This window comes from Lepisosteus platostomus, chromosome 6 (assembly GCF_059453375.1).
Source record: "Lepisosteus platostomus isolate fLepPlt1 chromosome 6, fLepPlt1.hap1, whole genome shotgun sequence".
Classification (NCBI taxonomy): domain Eukaryota; kingdom Metazoa; phylum Chordata; class Actinopteri; order Semionotiformes; family Lepisosteidae; genus Lepisosteus; species Lepisosteus platostomus.
In genome coordinates this window covers 24,522,344-24,541,388 of record NC_142616.1, presented here as the reverse complement: position 1 = coordinate 24,541,388, position 19,045 = coordinate 24,522,344, and the positions used below count along the sequence as shown (strand labels likewise).

The window sequence follows — 19,045 nt, the reverse complement described above, 5'->3', positions numbered from 1 at the left end:
TGTATGTGTTACATATGATATGTGATCTTTTAAGTAAGAGGCGCTTCAGATAAATTTTAGCAACAGTAACTCAAAAATAGTCTGTTTTTACACAGCACCACTTGCTTTGTAGGTGTGTTTACAAATGTTATTTGAATTGCCTATTTAATGAGTCTGCACAATTACTATGAATGATGATCGATTATTTTATAAGACATAAAATAAGTGCAATAGAAGTAGCCAACACCAATTACAAAATGTCCCAAAAGCACTGATCTGTGTTTCAGTTTTTGGAATTTATTCTCTTTTGACTATTATAAGCAACTAAAAATTCAAATAACAATACTCAAAAATTATATCTTTAATGAGAATAACATGTAATAATAAACAATTATTGTTGCAATCAACCTTCTAGTGGTGGAATACACAGGATGCAAAAATGGAAAAAATAAAAAGGAGGAAATAAAAACACACCACTAGAATTTTATGTTAAGATACTTAACTTAACTAATTAACTTAACTGTGCTATTGTAACACATACATTATTTTTGAATAAAATGTTCGCTCCATTAGAAAACCTGTTAAACGTTCGTTCCATAAGATAAAAAGTGCACAATACAAAACAAGGCATTTTTAATGATGACCAAACATTTGCGAATTAAGGCGAATTAAGGCTTTTTTCCATTCGTGCAATCTGCTTCCCAATGATCAGATAAATTGAAAGAGTGACTAACTGTTTCTGCAGAGGCTGCACTATATAGCAGTCTCATTTATTGTTTCAGTGTATTTATTTCCGCACTAGTTTTTGCTAGGACACCACCTCACTGTTGCGAGTCTTTTACAAGCCAGTAGTAGACCCAGGAAATGAATCGTGCCCGCCTCCATATCAGTCATCACTGGGCAATTGATGTTTTAAAAGTGAATTTGGTTTCAATTACTCCCCATTTCAAAGAACACAACTTTCAAGTTTTGCTCTAATAAACTATTTTAGATTTTTTATCTAAATACTTTAACCCATTTCAAGTACCTCACTTTGAAAATCAATTTTTGCTGGTAATGACAAAAACACCAAAAAGTAATGTGAGTTGCAAATTGCTCCCATGACAGGAGGATTACCTGTTGAAACTGGTTATGATCATTTTATTTTACATCTGGAAAATATCTTAAGATTCATCATTTACTAGCTGTGATATTTCTTAAATAAAGTTTGCAGCATTTGTGCCAGTTCTTTTAATACAATTGTTCTTAACCTTTACTGCAGTCTGCACACCTTTGCTTCTTAAAATATGCTCTCACGCCTCTGATCAAAAAAACTGTTAAAGTGTAGGTCAGTTCTTTAAACCTAAAATATATCATAACTATAGAATGAAAGAGGTAGAATTCTATATTTTAATGTCACAGTAAAATGAAGAATACATGAAAACATACACACTTTAGGTTTACCTTAAAATACCTAGGTTTGATGGAACTACAGAGTATGGTAGTTGTACATGCATGTCTGTGTTTAATTTGTGGTTTTGATGATTTCCCTTCTAAAATAATCTGGCCTCCAAGTTTAAGGACCACTGTTCATCATGACACTCCTAAGAAAACTTCAAATACTTCCTTTTTGCTTTTCATGTATGTGAATTTTACCATGAATTATACCAATTCTGCCACTTTCCAAATTCAGTGTACTTTATTTTTTGAAGATTAATATTGAAAGACATATCTCTAAGATAAATTTCTCTATTCTTAAATAAAAATAATGCTGATAAATGACTGTATTCATGGCCTTCTTATCTGAATATGCATACATACCTTTACCAAAGTTTTTACATTGTTTTGTGGAATATCATCCATTTCACAAATGTTGAACTAAGAAAAACGTATGATTTATGAAAACGTATGATGACTTGATTTTCACACACCCATTTGTTGCAAAATGTGTGAACCTTCCTCCATACAAGGCTTGCTTTAACCTGGATTGAAAAATAAGGACTAAAAACATTTGCTAGGAAATAAAATGTCTAGGTCAGTGTTCAGTAACTAGCAACTCAACAACTAGAAAGTCTTCTCATTTTCATCCCATGTGAGATTTGATGTCCAATGTTGACAAGATCTCTCGTCCTTAACAGGTAATTAAGGAGACTCAATGCCTCTAAGATAGTGTCAGGATCAATATAAGGAGCAGTGAGGTGCTCCATGTTATTCTGAATTAAAGAGATAAACAGAAACCAAGTCTTTCGTTTGACCTTTTAAGTTCTGAGTTTCTTAATAACCAGTGTTAACAGAAATTGATAACTTAAAAAAGTTTAACCTTCATTTGGAAGGGTGGAAGATGGAATTACTGTTTTCCTGTAGTATTCTTTTCATATAGATCACCTTTTTGATATCCTTCTTTTAATTATATTGAAGAAATGATCACCTACAGATATAACAGATTAGTGGGTTCCTCTAATCATATGTTATTTTATCCTTCTATACTGTAGTTTGAATAAACATTACAGCCACCTTTAAATATATTTAATATTGTCATGAATAATAACACAGCACAGTTTTTTAAACGCCATTCTGGTTTATGGTATTTTTCAAGAGCATGAAGGCACTTTGAAATATGGGAATGACTTGTTAATTCGATTTTGCCGTTTCACAGCACTCAGGTGGGTTTAGAAAACGTGTTAGATTGCTCTGACCTCTAAGTGTTTAGAAATGGCAAGAGTTAATTAATACTCATTTTCTTTATATATATAACTTCCTATTCATTCATCATCGGTGTCAGGTTTATAAGCATAGTGTCATACTGTATAGCTTAATTAACATTTTTCTATATTTTATTTTGGTTATCTAATTTCTCATATTTCATTTATACCTGAAAGGTGTAATTTCAGCACCAAGATAGTCAGCACTTTTAAGATCCTTTAGGTTTTGTCTTTTAAAATTAAAACACAAACTTAAAACTTGAGTGTAAAGGATTTACTGACTGGCCGAGTTTCAAGCAAAACTAATTATGTTCTCTGCTCCACGCACTAATATTATCCTTGACACCAATGAGATTTAATTCATGTAGGGTTACTAGATTTCAAACTCGAAGCTCTAGAACACATTTTAACTCACCGGAGTTCACTTGTGGATTTAACAATAAACGTGAAGTGCCAAATTATATTCACAGTGCTTGAAAAGCACTGAAACAAAATAAACATAGAATTCTAGTGTTACATGATCACAAATATAAAAGCTGCTCAAAATGTCAGTGTATATGAAAGCATCAGGGGTAAAAAAATAATTAATGAAATGCATGATTACCACTGTAAAAGACACTTCCACAACACATAGAAGGAATTGTTGTATTTTGCAGGTTTTAAGGAAAGAATACCTGTTTATGCATACTGCTGTGTCATCGCACCTCTCTTTAATGCAGTCATTTAAAATATAATTGTGTTTATACTGAATATTAACTAAGTGCCTACAGGGGATTCTTGAGAAGCACAAAAAGGGCTGAACTACAGTCTATCTTACTAGGTACACCTTTCAAAACAGTCCATTATAATTGTGCTCCAGTGTCAGATTCAGAGTTCTTCAAAGTTCTGCCTACAGTATGTACAATACACAAATGTAAAGTAAGATGTATAACCTTTGAAATACTTCAGGTACAGCATAATATATCATACATCATAGTCATAAAAGTTGCTGTCTAAATTTGTTGAAAATCATTTTAATTATATTTCTGTTAATTCAAAAAGTAAATAAAGATTAACCCCACTGGATTTACTAAAATCTATGTGAAAAACAATTTTTTTTACAGAAGATTTGTTTTTAATATTTTTTTATCAACTCCTAGTTGAGTGCCAAGAATTCAACTTGACCTGTTTGTCAGCTGTGCTTCTTAATTGTTCTACAATAAGGTACCAGAAGACAGTTCTTCATTTTCTATGTTAAAACCCAGAGCAGAGTGATGTTCATGGTCAAATTATAAAATGACATTAAAAGCATAAGGAAGGTAATATATGTAGATACAAATGTGGAGGAAAGGGAGAATGTAAGGATTTTTGTCCTGAGTTTCAGATTGTCCAATGCTTTGTAATTCTTGCACAGCAGAATATTGCAAAAAAAAATCTGTCAGAGTAAGGGATGCACGATGATCCGTCATTTATTCAAATTAAGGAAGAACCAGCAGAGCATAGCAAGATAAAAGCAAAGCATCTACATTTCGACTTATGAAATGTCGAAAGACAGGAGGGGAGAAGGTTGGCAAACGCTTCTGAAATAATAAAATAAAAATCCAAAAAGCATTGTAAACATTAAGTAGGTCATTAAATACAACCACGGAGAATGTGAAAAGAAACGATCGAAAATTTCCAAAGATATTTAACTTTGTGCTTCACATTTTTGCTATGAGGGAAGGCACTGCCACCTAGTGGCCTGAGTGCAATATTTTTTTTAGTTATGTTTCTGAGAAAAAGGGATGGGGGTAATACAATCATTTTAATGAAATTGTCCATTACAAATAGTCAGAAATAGTTACGTCAAGACGAGCTATAGAAAGACTTACAGTAAACAAAAATGATTCTTTTCATAATAAAAAGTGTACACATGCTTTTCTTTAAATGGTCCCTAAACAGTTTGCTTTTATTGCTCTTTAGACAAGAAAGCTGCATAATATATGTTTTCTGCTTTACGTGTCTGCTTGATATACAGACTTTATTGACTTGAAAGCATTCCAGCAAGCTCAGTGAATATTTAGGTTTATTCACTAGACTTGAAGCCTGCATCCGTGATTTTAATTCTCTGCTGACATGAAAGATGTAGAAGCTCTCTCAAGAAGATGCTTCTCCAGCTTTCTATATATTTGCAGCAATAATCATTCAGCCAGAATTGTTTGTGTTATCTATGAAATGTTGTAAATTACACTCCCAATGTTCTTCCTTCAAAGAATACATTTTTGGTGGTAGGGACATGGGGGTGGGAGGATGGTTATAACCTCTTCTGGGTTTTTGCTGTTTTATATGTCACACTAATTAATACTTTTCTATTTTCAGGTTGTAGTTACACTTGTATCTTTCTTTACTAATCAGTAATTAGTTGTATTTATATAGCACTTTTTCATCCCAAAGGCTTCACATGTAGGAGATGACACTAGGCAGTAGAAGTGAAAATGTGCTTCACCTGATTAATTAACAGGAACTACAGGAACTGTAGGAGGCCAGACTGCACAGGTCCAGAGAGAAATTCAGCCAATTCAGTGGGTTAACAGCCTTTCTCCTACAAGGAGTGCCATGGGATGCTTAATGACCAAGAAGTCAGGACCTCAATTAAACTTCTTATCTCAAGAATGGCACTTTCTACTGTACAGTGCCTCTTGTCACCACCCTGTGCAGTTCCAATTGCTGCGATCAGGAAGTAGATGCACTCCCGCATTAAGAAATAATCCACTTGGATCGAGGGGTTTACTACGGTATGCACTTTTTTGACCCCAAGAATGGTTGGTTGTTTACAATCAATTCTGGATCTACTGTTGTTGTTTTTTTTTTTTCCTGTGGTCACCTTCAAGCTCACTCTTAACCTGGGTCTCCACTCTGTCCACCACAGTGATTAGTTTTGCATCTGCTGCCTTGAGGGACATCTCCAGTATTTTTAAATCTGGCCTGTAATGGGCCTCCCTGCAGCCACTTTCTTGCCCAGTACTGCCTCTGCCCCTCCATCTCTATTAGCTGATTGCACTGCCAACATTCTGATGACCGTGTGCAGCTTTTCATGCTGACCTGTCACCACAAGTATGTCTCCCCATCCTGGCATTGAGTATATACATCCGACACACTGCCCTGTCAACTCCTGGCTCTGCCCTCTCCAGGCATGGGCTGTCTTATTTGATTGTGGGTACCGTTCACCTGGCATATGAGACCACTGGCATTCCACCTCTGGAGCCTTTCTGGCTCATTCTGACAGCGATCAGATCACATCATGCAACAACCAGAGGATGTTAGGCTGTCTGCACATGGTTCCCTAAGAAAGAAACACAGTCATTGGCCTTTTTTTCAGGTGCTCTAGCATGTTCCCAAGGTTACTGTATTACACTGTACCAAACTACAGTTGTACTGGAGATTAGACTAAATCACATTCCAAGATGCCAAATTCCTATAGACCTAAGATAACACTGTAGAAGAATATTTGCCAAAAATGACTTTTTTAACTAAACATATTCATATTGTAGACAATCACAGAAAATTTTCCGAGGTTACATTGTGACCATGCAACAACAATTAATGTCTCATACAATAGACAGGTTTATTTAGAAAATGGTGATTACAGATTAACTAATTCCAATACATAAAACCTAGAACTATTTGTAAAAAAGCTTTTGCTGATACCGCAGAACAACAACTAACATTTCGTTCTATATAATAAACAGGCTAATTATAAAGAGAAAAACATCATGTACAAGAAGACTTTGACTTTCCACTCCACTCTTGAGCATGATACACAGTGGAAATAACATATTGGTTGAAATGTTACCTAAGATATATACTGTAAACTAATATTTGATTAGGTGAGCTCCCTGATGCTTTGTTCATTTATTTATTCACATTCATCAGTTTAATAGGTACTTTGTACTCTAGCCATGGTCCAATGAATCATTATTAAATAAATGTTAGATGTCTACGTTATTCAGTGTATTTAAATGTTTAGCATGCAATTAAAATGGTTCAGGTTCTAGATATACAATCCTTAAACTGTTTCTTACAGATAAAGAGAGCTGCATTTTATTCCCCACTGCAGAATATGTACATAAAATTAAAAACTTGTACAGCAGGTGCTTTTCATTGCTTCTTCAAAAGTAAAATGTTCTTGGATAATGTCAGCATATAAGAGGCACCTGTAAAAGTCAGCATCTGCAAAAACATAAATGGAATTAGAACAGAAGATGGCATACATAGATTTGTAAAGATCTAGCACTCCTTCTTAAATTTGTTATTTAGAATTGCACATAAGTGTTCATGCCTTTAAACAAAGTACAGTATATACAGTGCCTTGCATAGTATTCACAATTCTCCTGCACATTTTTAACATTTTGTTGCTTTAAGGCTTGCAGTCATGACACATTGATGTAGCAATATTTGTTATATACACATATATATACTGTATGTAACCCACTCCACACGTTTAAAGTAAAAAACTAAAAGAGATATAGATAATTGCAACATCACTTTCAATTATTCAATTCAGCTTCACAGTGGCCTGAGGAGGCAGAAACAGATATAATATGAAAGAAATGAAAGCATAGGTCAGGCCACCCTGCTGTGATAAACCTAAATTGATTTAGGCATTCAAAAGTTAACAAGCCGCACAATTAGTTGAGTAGTCTCTCTCCATGTACAATAATAGTGATTCTTATGATAAATACCACTATCTCTGTATGTTCCCTCATTCAGGTAGTGAATTCCAGTCAAAGACTGGTCCATGGAGACCAAAACGCTATCAAAACAATTCAGGGATAAATTTGTATAAAGGCCAAATCAGGAGAAGTAAAAAGGTCTGCATAGATTGGGCTGTCTCTCTGAACAGGAAAACAGAAAACTAGTTATGGCGTAATCTATGCAGATCTGCAGTTGTGTCTTCAATGGTGATATACAGTAGAAAAAGTTCAATGGCTGAGATGGGAGAAAATGTGCATGAATCAACAATTTCCCTGTCAGTCCACAAAGCTGGCCCGCATAGCAGAGTGAAAAAAATATTATACCCCATGGAGTTTGAAACAAAGCACAGAGATTACATTTGCAAACATGCAGCACATTTTTTGGTCTAAATGCAACCCAGCAGAGTGCATCACTCAATCAACACCCTCCCTGCTGTCAAACATGGAGGTGGCAGCATTATGTTATAGTTCTGCTTCTCAACAGCAGGGACTGGGAAGCTTGTCAAGACTGATAGGAACATAGATAGGGCAAGGTACTGGTAAATCTTAGAGGAAAACCTGCTTCAGATCTAAAACTGGAACATAAATTCGACTTTCAAAAAATCACAGGTCTATAGGCTTATGCAATCAACATGTTTTAGTTTTTGCTGACATTTACTGTAACCTACCTTATCCTTAGAAATCTTCAGTTTGATTGTTATAAAAAATGTAAGCATAATTTTGTAATCTTACAATATGGGACAATGTAGGGATGGTCTGAATACTTTTAAAAGGTACTGTATATATGTTAAAATATGTTGGTATAAAAGGTTTGAATTTTATTGTCTAAAAGAAAAAATAGTCATTGTACAAACCATCTTAGAAGATGCATTATTCATTAATTTCATAGGCCAAATGAAGAATACACCTGCTCGATTAGTCAACTGTTTTGGCTCATGTCACCTTTTTTGGCTCGACTACCAAATTTTCTGCAGTCACAATATTTTGGAGGCTGCATCTCTTTCACCTGTCTTGTCTCCCATGTTGAGTGTTCATTGCTGATCTAAACACCTTAATAGACTCACCTCAGGTTAGTGCTGCCAATCTGTGAGGGTTATATCATGACCTGTTCTTTTATATTTCTCGTGACAGTGTTAAGATCACACAGCAAAGGAAAGCTCAGTAGAATTTGTGAGAAGCACTTAACACCAACTAGGTGTAATGTGTAACAAATTGTCCAATATCAAATTCAATTTCAAAGGAAAAGGTATACAACAATAAACGCTACATCAAATATATACACCAATATTCATTATGAACAAAAAACTAATAGCCCATGAGTTACAGAGCAAAACACAACATAAATAAAAACACCTTTAATCTGTTTTCATTTTTTTCCTTTTATTATTACACTTCTGATTCTAAATATATTACCGTGCTGATTAAAGCATACATATGGCTTTTTATATTCAAAATAATTTTTTAGGTTTTTACTTTTAAAATATGTGTGTCATTCACCTTACTGTAAAATTAATTTGTGTAGAGTAACTTTAATGGGGAGATATCTCTCCTGTATGTCTTATACAGTAGATGTTTTTAACACCCTAGGCAAAATGCTGTATGAATTATGTTATAGGTTTATTCCATGCTGAAAAGAGAAGAAAGAAAACAACGTTTCGGCCATGGAGCCTTCTTCAGCCTTCTGAGCACTCAAAAGTTGTGTTTTCTTTCTTCTCTTTTCAACATGGAATAAACCTATTACTTGTTCCTTTGCAGCCAATGCGTGCTGACGCAGCTCCCCACCTGAATTACGTTGTGCAGTGTTGAGTATTTTATCATTTACTGTACTCAGAAATCTGGGATTAAAGACATTTTTGATGCATCTTTAGAGTACAATGGTTCATTTGTGAATGTAAATGTAAAAAAAAGAATTGGCAGGTATTTAAACAGAAGCTAAGAAGAGTAAGATGCTGTATTATGAGCTGATCTCTATAAGAATGTAATGGCGAGAGGTCAAAAACGGAATTCACAACAGATTCATAATATCCTAGTGGATGATCACACATTTTTAAAATCTGTGTTAGCAGCTGTAAGATTTCTTACTAAGGAATACAGGCAACCAACATGAGTAGCTGAACTCTCTATGGGCCTCCAGCTGTAAACTGTCAAAGCTGTAAAAAATGACGTATTTGAAATATGTTACTCGGGCAACATTGTTACAACACAATTGTTGCAGTCAGTTGCTTGCATCTGTCAGGAGTAATTTATTTGTTTATTTATGGTCCACTATGTTTTCTCTGCTCAACAAGATTGCTTAGTATTCTACCACAATGCACAAAACTATAAATTACCATCAAACTGTGCTAATGCAATCTCTAATGAGCAGTTTTCTACTTCACAAAATCAACATGCAATTAATATGGCATTAGCCATTCCTTTAAAAGGTTCATGGCTATATTGAAATTGTCTTTACTCATCACTAATGAATAATGTGGGAAACACAATGAGGAAATGATTTTTGTTTGCACTATTAACTGTGCATTTTTCAGATTAGAGAAGCTAATTGTTTTGCATTTTATATTTTTATAATTTTTGTTAGCACATTTTAAATTAATTTTGAAGATCTGCCAGCAAAATCTGCTCCAAAATTGCTAAAACAATACACAATAATTATATGTTGATTGAAATTGTTATACATGTCATGTTTGAAGGAGAGTTTCAAAATAGTATGCCTGAAGTAACTCAAAATGTGGTGCCAGTACTATTCTAACATGTTTAACCACCAAAATACCACTGGGGGCAAACTTTCATTCACAAGGCAGGCCAGACTAGTTTGTGTCATCATGAACAAGGACTGAAAAGACCTTGTCCTTCAGTGCCTTTAGAACATGTTAGGCATTTTAATTCTATCAGAACTGGTAGCTCAACTGAGAAATCAAAGTAACTTTATTTCATCTTCTCAGAAAGAGGTCACAAGAACAGCATTTATTTTTATTCACTCTAAAGAGGATGCTGAACATTTGCCTTTTCCTTCATTAAGGCAATGAAGACTGGCCTCAGTGATTAATAACTACAATACAGGTGTACCATAATGCTATTTCCAACCCCTTAAAGAACAGAATACTGGATTTACCTGCCACAGGTGAGCTCACTCTCCAAGGTGCTTTTCTCCACTGGAACAAAAGAGGCATATCGGGATGGAAGGATCTACTTCAGCTGCTAATTCAGGCTAAAGGAACCCTGTTAAGGTTTAGAGAAAATTGGAAATCAGATTGGTCAGTAGGTTATGGACCACATTAGTGAGGGACAGTGATTTTATTACAGCAGGGTTGGTCTAGTCTCAGCCACAGCTCAAATATTTCCCATAATTCTAGCAGTTAATATGAGTAGGTTCCTCTATGGCACACTACCAGTTGAGGGGGACCTACCACAAAGCAACACTAATAAATGATACTTCGGAAGAGATTTTGTAGATAATATCTCTCATGCAACAATCCCTTCAGTAGTACAAAAGCTAAATGTATTAAAATGCACTTTGAATTGTATGATAAATGTATTAAAATGCACTCTGAATTGTATGATAAAACAATTGCCATCAATATCCCTTGTTAAATGAGGTAATGGTATAATACCTAAATGTTGTTGTATTGCTACAAAGCATCCATAATATATAAACTACATTCGAAAATATTTTTTTTACTTACTTCACCACATCATAAGAGAAATTCTCATCATTTAAGGACTATCTATTCCTCAGCATCTATACCCCTAGCATTGCCACTACCATAGCCTGATGGACAGCTTGAGTAACCAGAAAGGCATCATTGTCATATAACCTCTATACAGCACTATTTAAGGTGACATGACATTTCCATAAAATAAAAATGCTGGACGATAACAGACAGGTGGATTCACACAATGTGTCATTATGCCGCACTAATTCAAAACAGAAGCACATCTGGTCTTCAGATTTAAAACTTCAGGTTTCAATGAGTGACAGTGACAGTGAGCGCTGATAAATATTTCTTTAATTAAGCATTCGATGCATCTTAAAAGGTGGCATTTACAGTACGTTATGAAGATACAGCCGGGATAACCTTTTGTACCCTTATGTTATCAGACTTCAGAAACGAAATGAGGGAGGAACTAGTCAGTATTGGGATGGGAGACCTTATGGAAACAGTGCTGTTGGTGGAGCAGTTGGTGGCACTCTTCACTCCGGACCAGAATGTCCTAACCAATGGACCAGTATGGTGACAAGTGTCAATATATGGTAAGAGGTGCTGTTTTTCAGAAGAGACATGAAACTAAGGTCCTCACTTTGAGATCTTTTTGGTATGCAAAGTGCTACATAAATACAAGAAATACATTATTAACTGTAGTAGTTAAAAAAAATAAAGGAGGAGGTCTGTGTATTTATGTCAACCAAGCATGGTGCAGAGATACTACAGAAATCGCTATCCACTGCTCACACGACTTAGAATATTTAATGGTAAAATGCCGACCCTTCTACCTACCTAGGGAATTCACGTCGGTCATTATTACTGCTGTATACATACCTCCTAATGCTAATGCTAAGGAAGCAGTCAAAACGCTGTCCAAAGCTATTAGTTAACAAGAATCAGCACACCCTGATGGTGTTTTTATTATTGCAGGTGATTTTAATCAGGGAAATCTGAAATCAGTCCTGCCTAGCTACAACCACCACGTTGACTGCCCCACCAGGGGAAACAACACACTTGACCTTGTTTACACTAATGTACCCGGTGCTTACAAAGCAGTACCTCACCCCCCTCTTGGACAATCTGACCACATCTCCCTGTTCCTACTCCCAGCCTACAGACGACTTCTCAAACGCACCAAGGCTCCAGTTATAACTGTAAAAACATGGACCAAGGAGGCAGAATCAATGCTTCAGGACTGTTTTGAGTGCACAGACTGGAGTGTGTTCAAAGATGCAGCCTCCCATGGATCCCACACTGATATTGATATGTATGCATCAGCAGTCACTAGCTACATCAGCAAATGTGCTGATGATGTGGTGAGCGTTAAAAAGATACGCAAACTCCCGAATCAAAAACCTGGGATGAACACTGAGATCCGCTCCCTGCTCAAAGCCCGTGATGCAGCCTTCAAATCTGGTAGTGAGGAAGAACTGAGAGGGGCTAGTAAAGAATTAAGAGCTGGCATAAAATCTGCCAAGAAACAGTACAAATCCCAGATAGAACACCACTACAACACCAACACTAACCCACGACGCATGTGGCAAGACATAAATACAATCACAAGCTACAAGAGCAAAACAAGCCCTGTAAGCGCTACTGACCCCTCTCTCCCAAACAAGCTTAACACCTTCTATGCACGCTTCGAAGCTCAAAACCCTGAACCAACCACCTGGACCACTGACTCCCCTGCCACCCCACCCCCCACACTATCCAAGCTAGATGTGTGGAAATCACTAAGTAGAGTGCACACACATAAAGCTGCTGGACCTGATGGTATCCCTGGCCTGGTACTCAGAACATGTGCCTGGCAGATAGCTGATGTCTGTACCGACATCTTCAACATGTCCTTGGACCAGGCCACTGTACCTAGCTGCTTCAAGACGACCACTATTGTGCCAGTACCGAAAAAATCAGCCCCCACATGCCTAAACGACTACCGCCCTATTGCACTCACCCCCATCATAATGAAGTACTTTGAAAAACTACTTATTCCGCACATTAAAGCCAGCATTCCAAAAACACTGGATCCTCTCCAGTTTGCCTATCGCACAAACCGCTCCACAGAGGATGCAATCTCTATAGCTTTACACACCACACTAACCCACCTGGATAAAAGGAACACCTATACAAGAATGCTGTTCATTGACTTTAGCTCAGCATTTAACACCATCATACCCATAAAACTTTCTACCAAACTCAGGGCTCTAGGTTTAGATACAACCCTCTGCAGCTGGATCCTAGACTTCCTCACCAGCAGACCCCAGACTGTCAGGATTGGCAACCTCACCTCCAACACACTCACCCTTAACACCGGTGCCCCTCAAGGCTGTGTGCTCAGCCCACTGCTTTACTCCCTGTTCACCCACGACTGTACAGCTAAGTTCAGCACAAACACCATCACCAAGTATGCTGACGATACCACAGTCGTGGGCCTGATCACTGACAACGATGAGACTGCCTACAGGGAGGAGATAAAACAACTCGCAGACTGGTGCCGAACCAACAACCTATGTCTCAACATCAGCAAAACCAAAAAGCTGATTGTTGACTTCAGAAGACAAGGAAAAGTTCACTCCCCCATCTACATAGAAGGGTCTGCGGTGGAGATGGTGAATAACTTCAAATTCCTAGGCGTTCACATCTCTAAGGACCTTACATGGACACTGAACACCTCCAGTCTCATCAAGAAGGCACAACAGTGGCTGTACTTCCTGAGAAGGCTGAAGAAAATGCACCTACACCCACTGATCCTCACCAACTTCTACAGATGTATGGTGGAGAGCATACTGACCAGCTGCATCGCAGTCTGGTACGGCAACTGCACCGCATCCGACCGTAAGGCACTACAGCGGGTGGTCAAAACTGCCCAACACATCATCGGCAGTGCCTTACCATCCATCCAGGAAATATACAACACCAGGAGTCTGAAAAAAGCCACCAACATTATGTCTGACCCCACTCACCCCGGTCATAACTTGTTTGTTCCCCTACCATCTGGCAGAAGGTTCCGGTCACTCCAGTCGCACACAACTAGACTCCAAAATAGCTTCTTCCCCAGAGCTGTCAAGTTGGTGACGCCCCCACTCCCTTCCACCTTATTATGATCTCTCCTAACATCCTCCTGTACCCACAACCACTGTACTCCTACACCACCACACACACATGTAAGCCAAAATTGTACTGTCCCCTCGATAGCCCAGTAAAATTGTAACAGGCATAATAATATTTAATATTAATTAACCATACTACTTTTAACCACACTATTTTTTTGCACTGTTCCAAGAATTACCTTGCACTGTTTTTGTCCTGTTACATTTTCTCTGTTTGCGGAATTTTGCACAGTTTTCGATTACTTGATTACATGTTATTTATGTTATGTTATTACATGTTACTATTATTGCTATTGTGTAACTGTCTTATTGTGTAACTGTCTATTGTCTCATCTTCTGTCCTATTTATATACTGCACCTGAGTGACTAATGAGAAACACTTTTCATTATACTATGCACCTGTGTAAGTTTAATGACAATAAAGTTGAATTGAATTGAATTGAATTGAATTGAATAGAATAGTTCAGGTGGGGAGCTGCGTCAGCATGCATAGGCTGCAAAGGAACAAGTAAGAGGTTTATTCCATGCTGACAAAAAAAGAAAACACAACGTTTTGGCCGTGGAGCCTTCTTCAGGTGTCACCTAAAGAAGGCTCCACGGCCTAAACGTTGTGTTTTCTTTCTTCTTTTTTCAGCATGGAATAAACCTATTACTTATCCGTTATAAACTGTTTATTTAAAAATACAGATGTACTAAACATTTTTTTTTATTTCATGTATTTTTTATCTGTTTTGACCAGCTTGTGTCACAAAGCCACTCAAAGTTTCACTGGATGAATCTACAATACAAAGAGGTAGTGAATTTCATCAAGAAAAATTAAGATATTCTGAATCACCACTCTCATTTGAAAACTGTAATGTTAAGTTACCTTTAAACTGACCTGGGCCTGGGTGTTTCATATTAAATGTATTCCAGCACAAATGAAAAAAAGTATTGTACTGTACTGTAAATATTTGCAACAGATTACATTTTTCCCTCTTATGAAATGTATTGTCTTTAAATGTGCTTCATCATTACAATATGTTTCAATGCAGTAAGTAAAATGTGAATATTTGTCACATAATAACTTAAACATTTCTGCTATGTGCAGAATGCTTGGCCCTGTAGATTCTTCAGAATACGGATACTCAGTACATCGTAACTCACTATGTTTGGCGTATTTAGGTGAGTGGACCACAGGACTCGGCGTACTTTGCTCTGGCACTCGTAACTTCCCGGTTTCAACTTCTTGGTAATCCAATTTGATTTCACTCGACTCAGATTTGATGTGCGCATAAATGTTCTTCTCAACACTATCTTAAGTTAATTAAAAGAATCACCTATAATTACTGATTTTACTCTTATAACCTTTCACGTGAACGTAATCTGTTGTCGGTTTACGTAAGCATAAAGCAATTCCGTCACCTGTAATGTTCAACTGAAATACATTATATGGCAAATCGCTCATTTATATATGTTTTTTTTTTTCATGTCAAGTCTTCAGCTCAGTACCTTTCTCCCGGTACAGAAAAGTTTGGAGGGAAAGAATCACGGCCGCTCAGGCAGGAGGGAAGGTTCCACCAGCTCTGCCTGATGTCATTATCCACAGCTATGCGGAGTTTGTAGTTCTCCAACACTGAAAAACACGAGGACCTACATAGAAGAGAGATTGTGCTTGTAAAATAAACTTGTTTTTTAAGCATGCTATCTTTGTTTTCGTCAAATCAGAATTGCCAACCGTTTGAAACGTCCTTCTTTTAAATATCTGATATCATCAATTAATTTGTTACTAATAACTAAAATGATATTATTGTTATAATTATTATACTGCTGCGGGAAGGTTGAACAAGCAACGTTTTCGTGCCGTGCTTGAACTGCGTTGTTCATCAGGATACCAGTTGCAGGCGCTATTTTCGCCTACGCTTTATCAGCTTTATAATGAAGCCTTTCCAGCCCAAGGCAAATCTTTCTGCGGACTGCAGTCCCCGTAGTTCTACATACCTATGCGCACGGTGTAAACATAATCATTTTACTTGTACTGTATCTTACAACTGTGATTTCTCCTGTTATAAAACTGCATAATTTGTACTGAAAACTGGAAGGCGGCTCCGTTGCTGAGATGTAGCAGAAGAGAATGATTTGTTTTATCAATATGGGCTTGTGTTTCCTCACAATTATAGGGAGGAGTTAAAAACCGCAGAGTCCGATTCAACTATGTCGCTTGTTTCTAAAGAGGTGCGGCGGTCGTTGTCATGGCAGCAAATGCACTTAGAAAACTCTGGTAGCCTTTGGTAATGTAAAAATAAATTATTATCGTCATTTTTGTTATCATTAGCTAAATCGAAAAATGGGGAAGAATGCAAATTAAAACTACTGCGTTTTTTTAATGTTCAGTTTCACCTTGTGGAAGTCCGACACGAATGCTGTAAGAAGTATTCTCTGTCGGTATCTTTTCTTCCATTAAGGCATATGATCGCTCCCCACCTGGTAGTGTTGCTAGGAAAAAGGAAAGAACAAAGTAGCTATTCTGGATTAGGATACTGTGGCATTGCAGCATGGCTGCAAGTGAATGTGCTCGCATATAGTTCACGTTGTAGACTTTAAAAGAAATGGGGACGTTTGAAACTGCAGTAGCCGTATATTATGAAGAAGAAGAGGACGAAGAGGAGGAATATTATGAATTTGAACCCCTACCTACAGTATTAGAAGATGAGGTGAGACCAAAAATAATTTATAAACTGTTGCCTAGTAACTATAACATTGCCCGTAAATGGACAGTATTTTTTTATCATTGGCTTTCGCATTCAACGTCCCTGCAACAATAAAGAATGTAAGACACATTTTAGTGTTGCATAGTCTTCAAAGCCGCTTTTACTATGTCGTATTTTATTTTGCCACGTCAGTTTTTGTTAACCAGATCACCTAATGCGAACATGTACGCTATGCCGCTATGAACATGTACAGCATGTCTCCTGATTTTAATAGAAAATACATCGATAAATATTAACAACTTGTTACGCATTTTAAACAGCTGTTGTCTCTGAGTGACATTTGATAAATGGCAAATGACAGTTGAACTAAGGGCCTGAAAATATCACTGACCACTGAATGGACCAGATATTTTTGTCGACCCCGCTATTGGTTTTGGCTTTGCAGATTGTGATGGAGGAAGACATTTTCCTTTGCGACTTCTCCTGTAACATCGAAAATTAATTACTTATGATAGCTCAGTACAGTAGAGTATCTGCTGTATATATGTTTGTATACTGATCAAATTAGAATGTGCTTACTAGTGAGTTCGTTTATCCCTTTCCCTGGTCACTTTCTGGAAGTTGAATTACTTTACCTCTAGGCAGATAAAGGCAGTTAGAGTTTGACAACCTATTAAAGGCTGAAATATCAACACGTCACTCTTACAGGTCAATGAAGCGCATAGCTTGAATGTTGGTAGTTTCCTACGTTCGTTATATCAGTTATAATATAGTTCAAATAAGTGCTGTTCTAATAAGGCAGGGTTGTGACGGAATTCGCGTGTGTAGTTTAACCTTATGTGATGTAGATGTAAACTTATAGAAAATGTTATTTTAATGTAAGAAGCCAAATGGACTACATCATCTGTATCTTGACAGTTATATACAACTTTGGTTAGGCTCTTGGAAGACTTTGGATGAATATTGCAAAATCATGCGCTTACTGGGGAAGTGCATGTGATAGCTAGAATTCCATCATTTATTTACAAAAACTATATATGAAATATTCTGAAAGAAACAGGTTAAATGCCAAACTGACCTGTCAGTAACTGATGTATATTCGAACCCATGGCCTTCCTAAATAGTCTTCTATCTGCAATTTAGTATTTATTGAAAAAGCACAGAACTTCCAATATCAATTTTTATTGGAAAAAGACATTAGGCTCTACCTTCCAGGAACAAACTACAATAAGAGCAATAGATCAGTCTTGATTTAGTGACAGATTGCTTTGGGACGATGTGCCAAAGGGCTCATTGCCGTTACTGTCTGGTTTTCGGGGGCAAATAGGTTCATTAAAAAATTACAGAATGAGTAGATAATTCATGTAGGCTGGCAAATTCACTTGCTTAGGCAAACTTTTTTCTTCTGCATTCTCAAGAGAATATGTCATTCTATTTATGGGTGGTTGCAGCTGCAGTAAACCTTAGTCTTACGTTTCAAAGTTGTACTTTATCTAAAAGACAGAACAGACCAGACTTGAGTTCTTCTATTCGTTGTCTGATTATTTTAATGAACATTCATACACAGTGATCGCTTCATAAATCAGAAGGAGAATATAACAGGAAAATTAGTAGCAATACTGACTAGCATGCTTGTTCTTTCTTGGACAACCAACAGTGGATGTCTGTTTTATAGTAGTTCTTTTTTAATAGTATTCTGACAAAGATGTTGCTTGTGGGAAATAATGAACTTTTGTTAGTTGTGGTGAATAATGATTTTAAAGATTTTTATATGGCATAACTCAAACTTTCAGGAAGTTAAGGATATTTTATAGATGTTCTATTGTACAGGATATTAATCAGGTAAGTTTAGTATTCTAAAAATCCTAATTAATTTGCTATATAAAATGTAAAAGTTAGTATGTTATACTGTATATCAGACTAATGTTAGTGATCAGTCTCCAATGAATGATAGAGGTTGGGGGAATATAAAAAGGTCATACTTTCAGTGAAACTACCCTCAATATTTTGAACTTTGAGCAGGAAGAGCAAATATGTTAATGCAAAAACTTTTGTAAACTTTTTTTTTCATCTGCTTGCTAGTGAAAATCCATGAGATTAATTGTTGGCAGAGATATAGAATTAATGTCCACCTCCGCAGACTGTGCACTGCACAAAGGGATAACTGTT

General features: G+C 36.7%; 1 protein-coding gene and 1 long non-coding RNA gene across 5 annotated transcripts in view; one reads left to right on the top strand and one right to left on the bottom strand.

Moving 5' to 3' along the window:
- Positions 1-6,226: 6,226 nt before the first annotated feature.
- LOC148661369 (uncharacterized) lies at positions 6,227-17,606 on the bottom strand. The gene is made up of 4 exons (XR_015939514.1): positions 17,456-17,606; positions 16,566-16,661; positions 10,485-10,591; positions 6,227-6,848 (listed from the first exon to the last, which is right to left on the bottom strand). It is a non-coding gene; the product is annotated as an uncharacterized LOC148661369 (long non-coding RNA).
- Positions 16,194-19,045, top strand: part of kndc1 (kinase non-catalytic C-lobe domain containing 1) — a 34,776-nt gene continuing 31,924 nt past the window's right edge. Inside the window, exon 1 of one of the 4 annotated variants that reach the window (XM_088635003.1) lies at positions 16,194-16,879. In XM_088635003.1, the coding sequence (XP_088491129.1) occupies positions 16,775-16,879 (105 nt within the window). In that variant the 5' untranslated portion in view covers positions 16,194-16,774. The remainder of the gene's footprint in view (positions 16,880-19,045) is intronic. The other 3 variants (XM_088635004.1, XM_088635000.1, XM_088635001.1) reach the window with 3 other exon arrangements.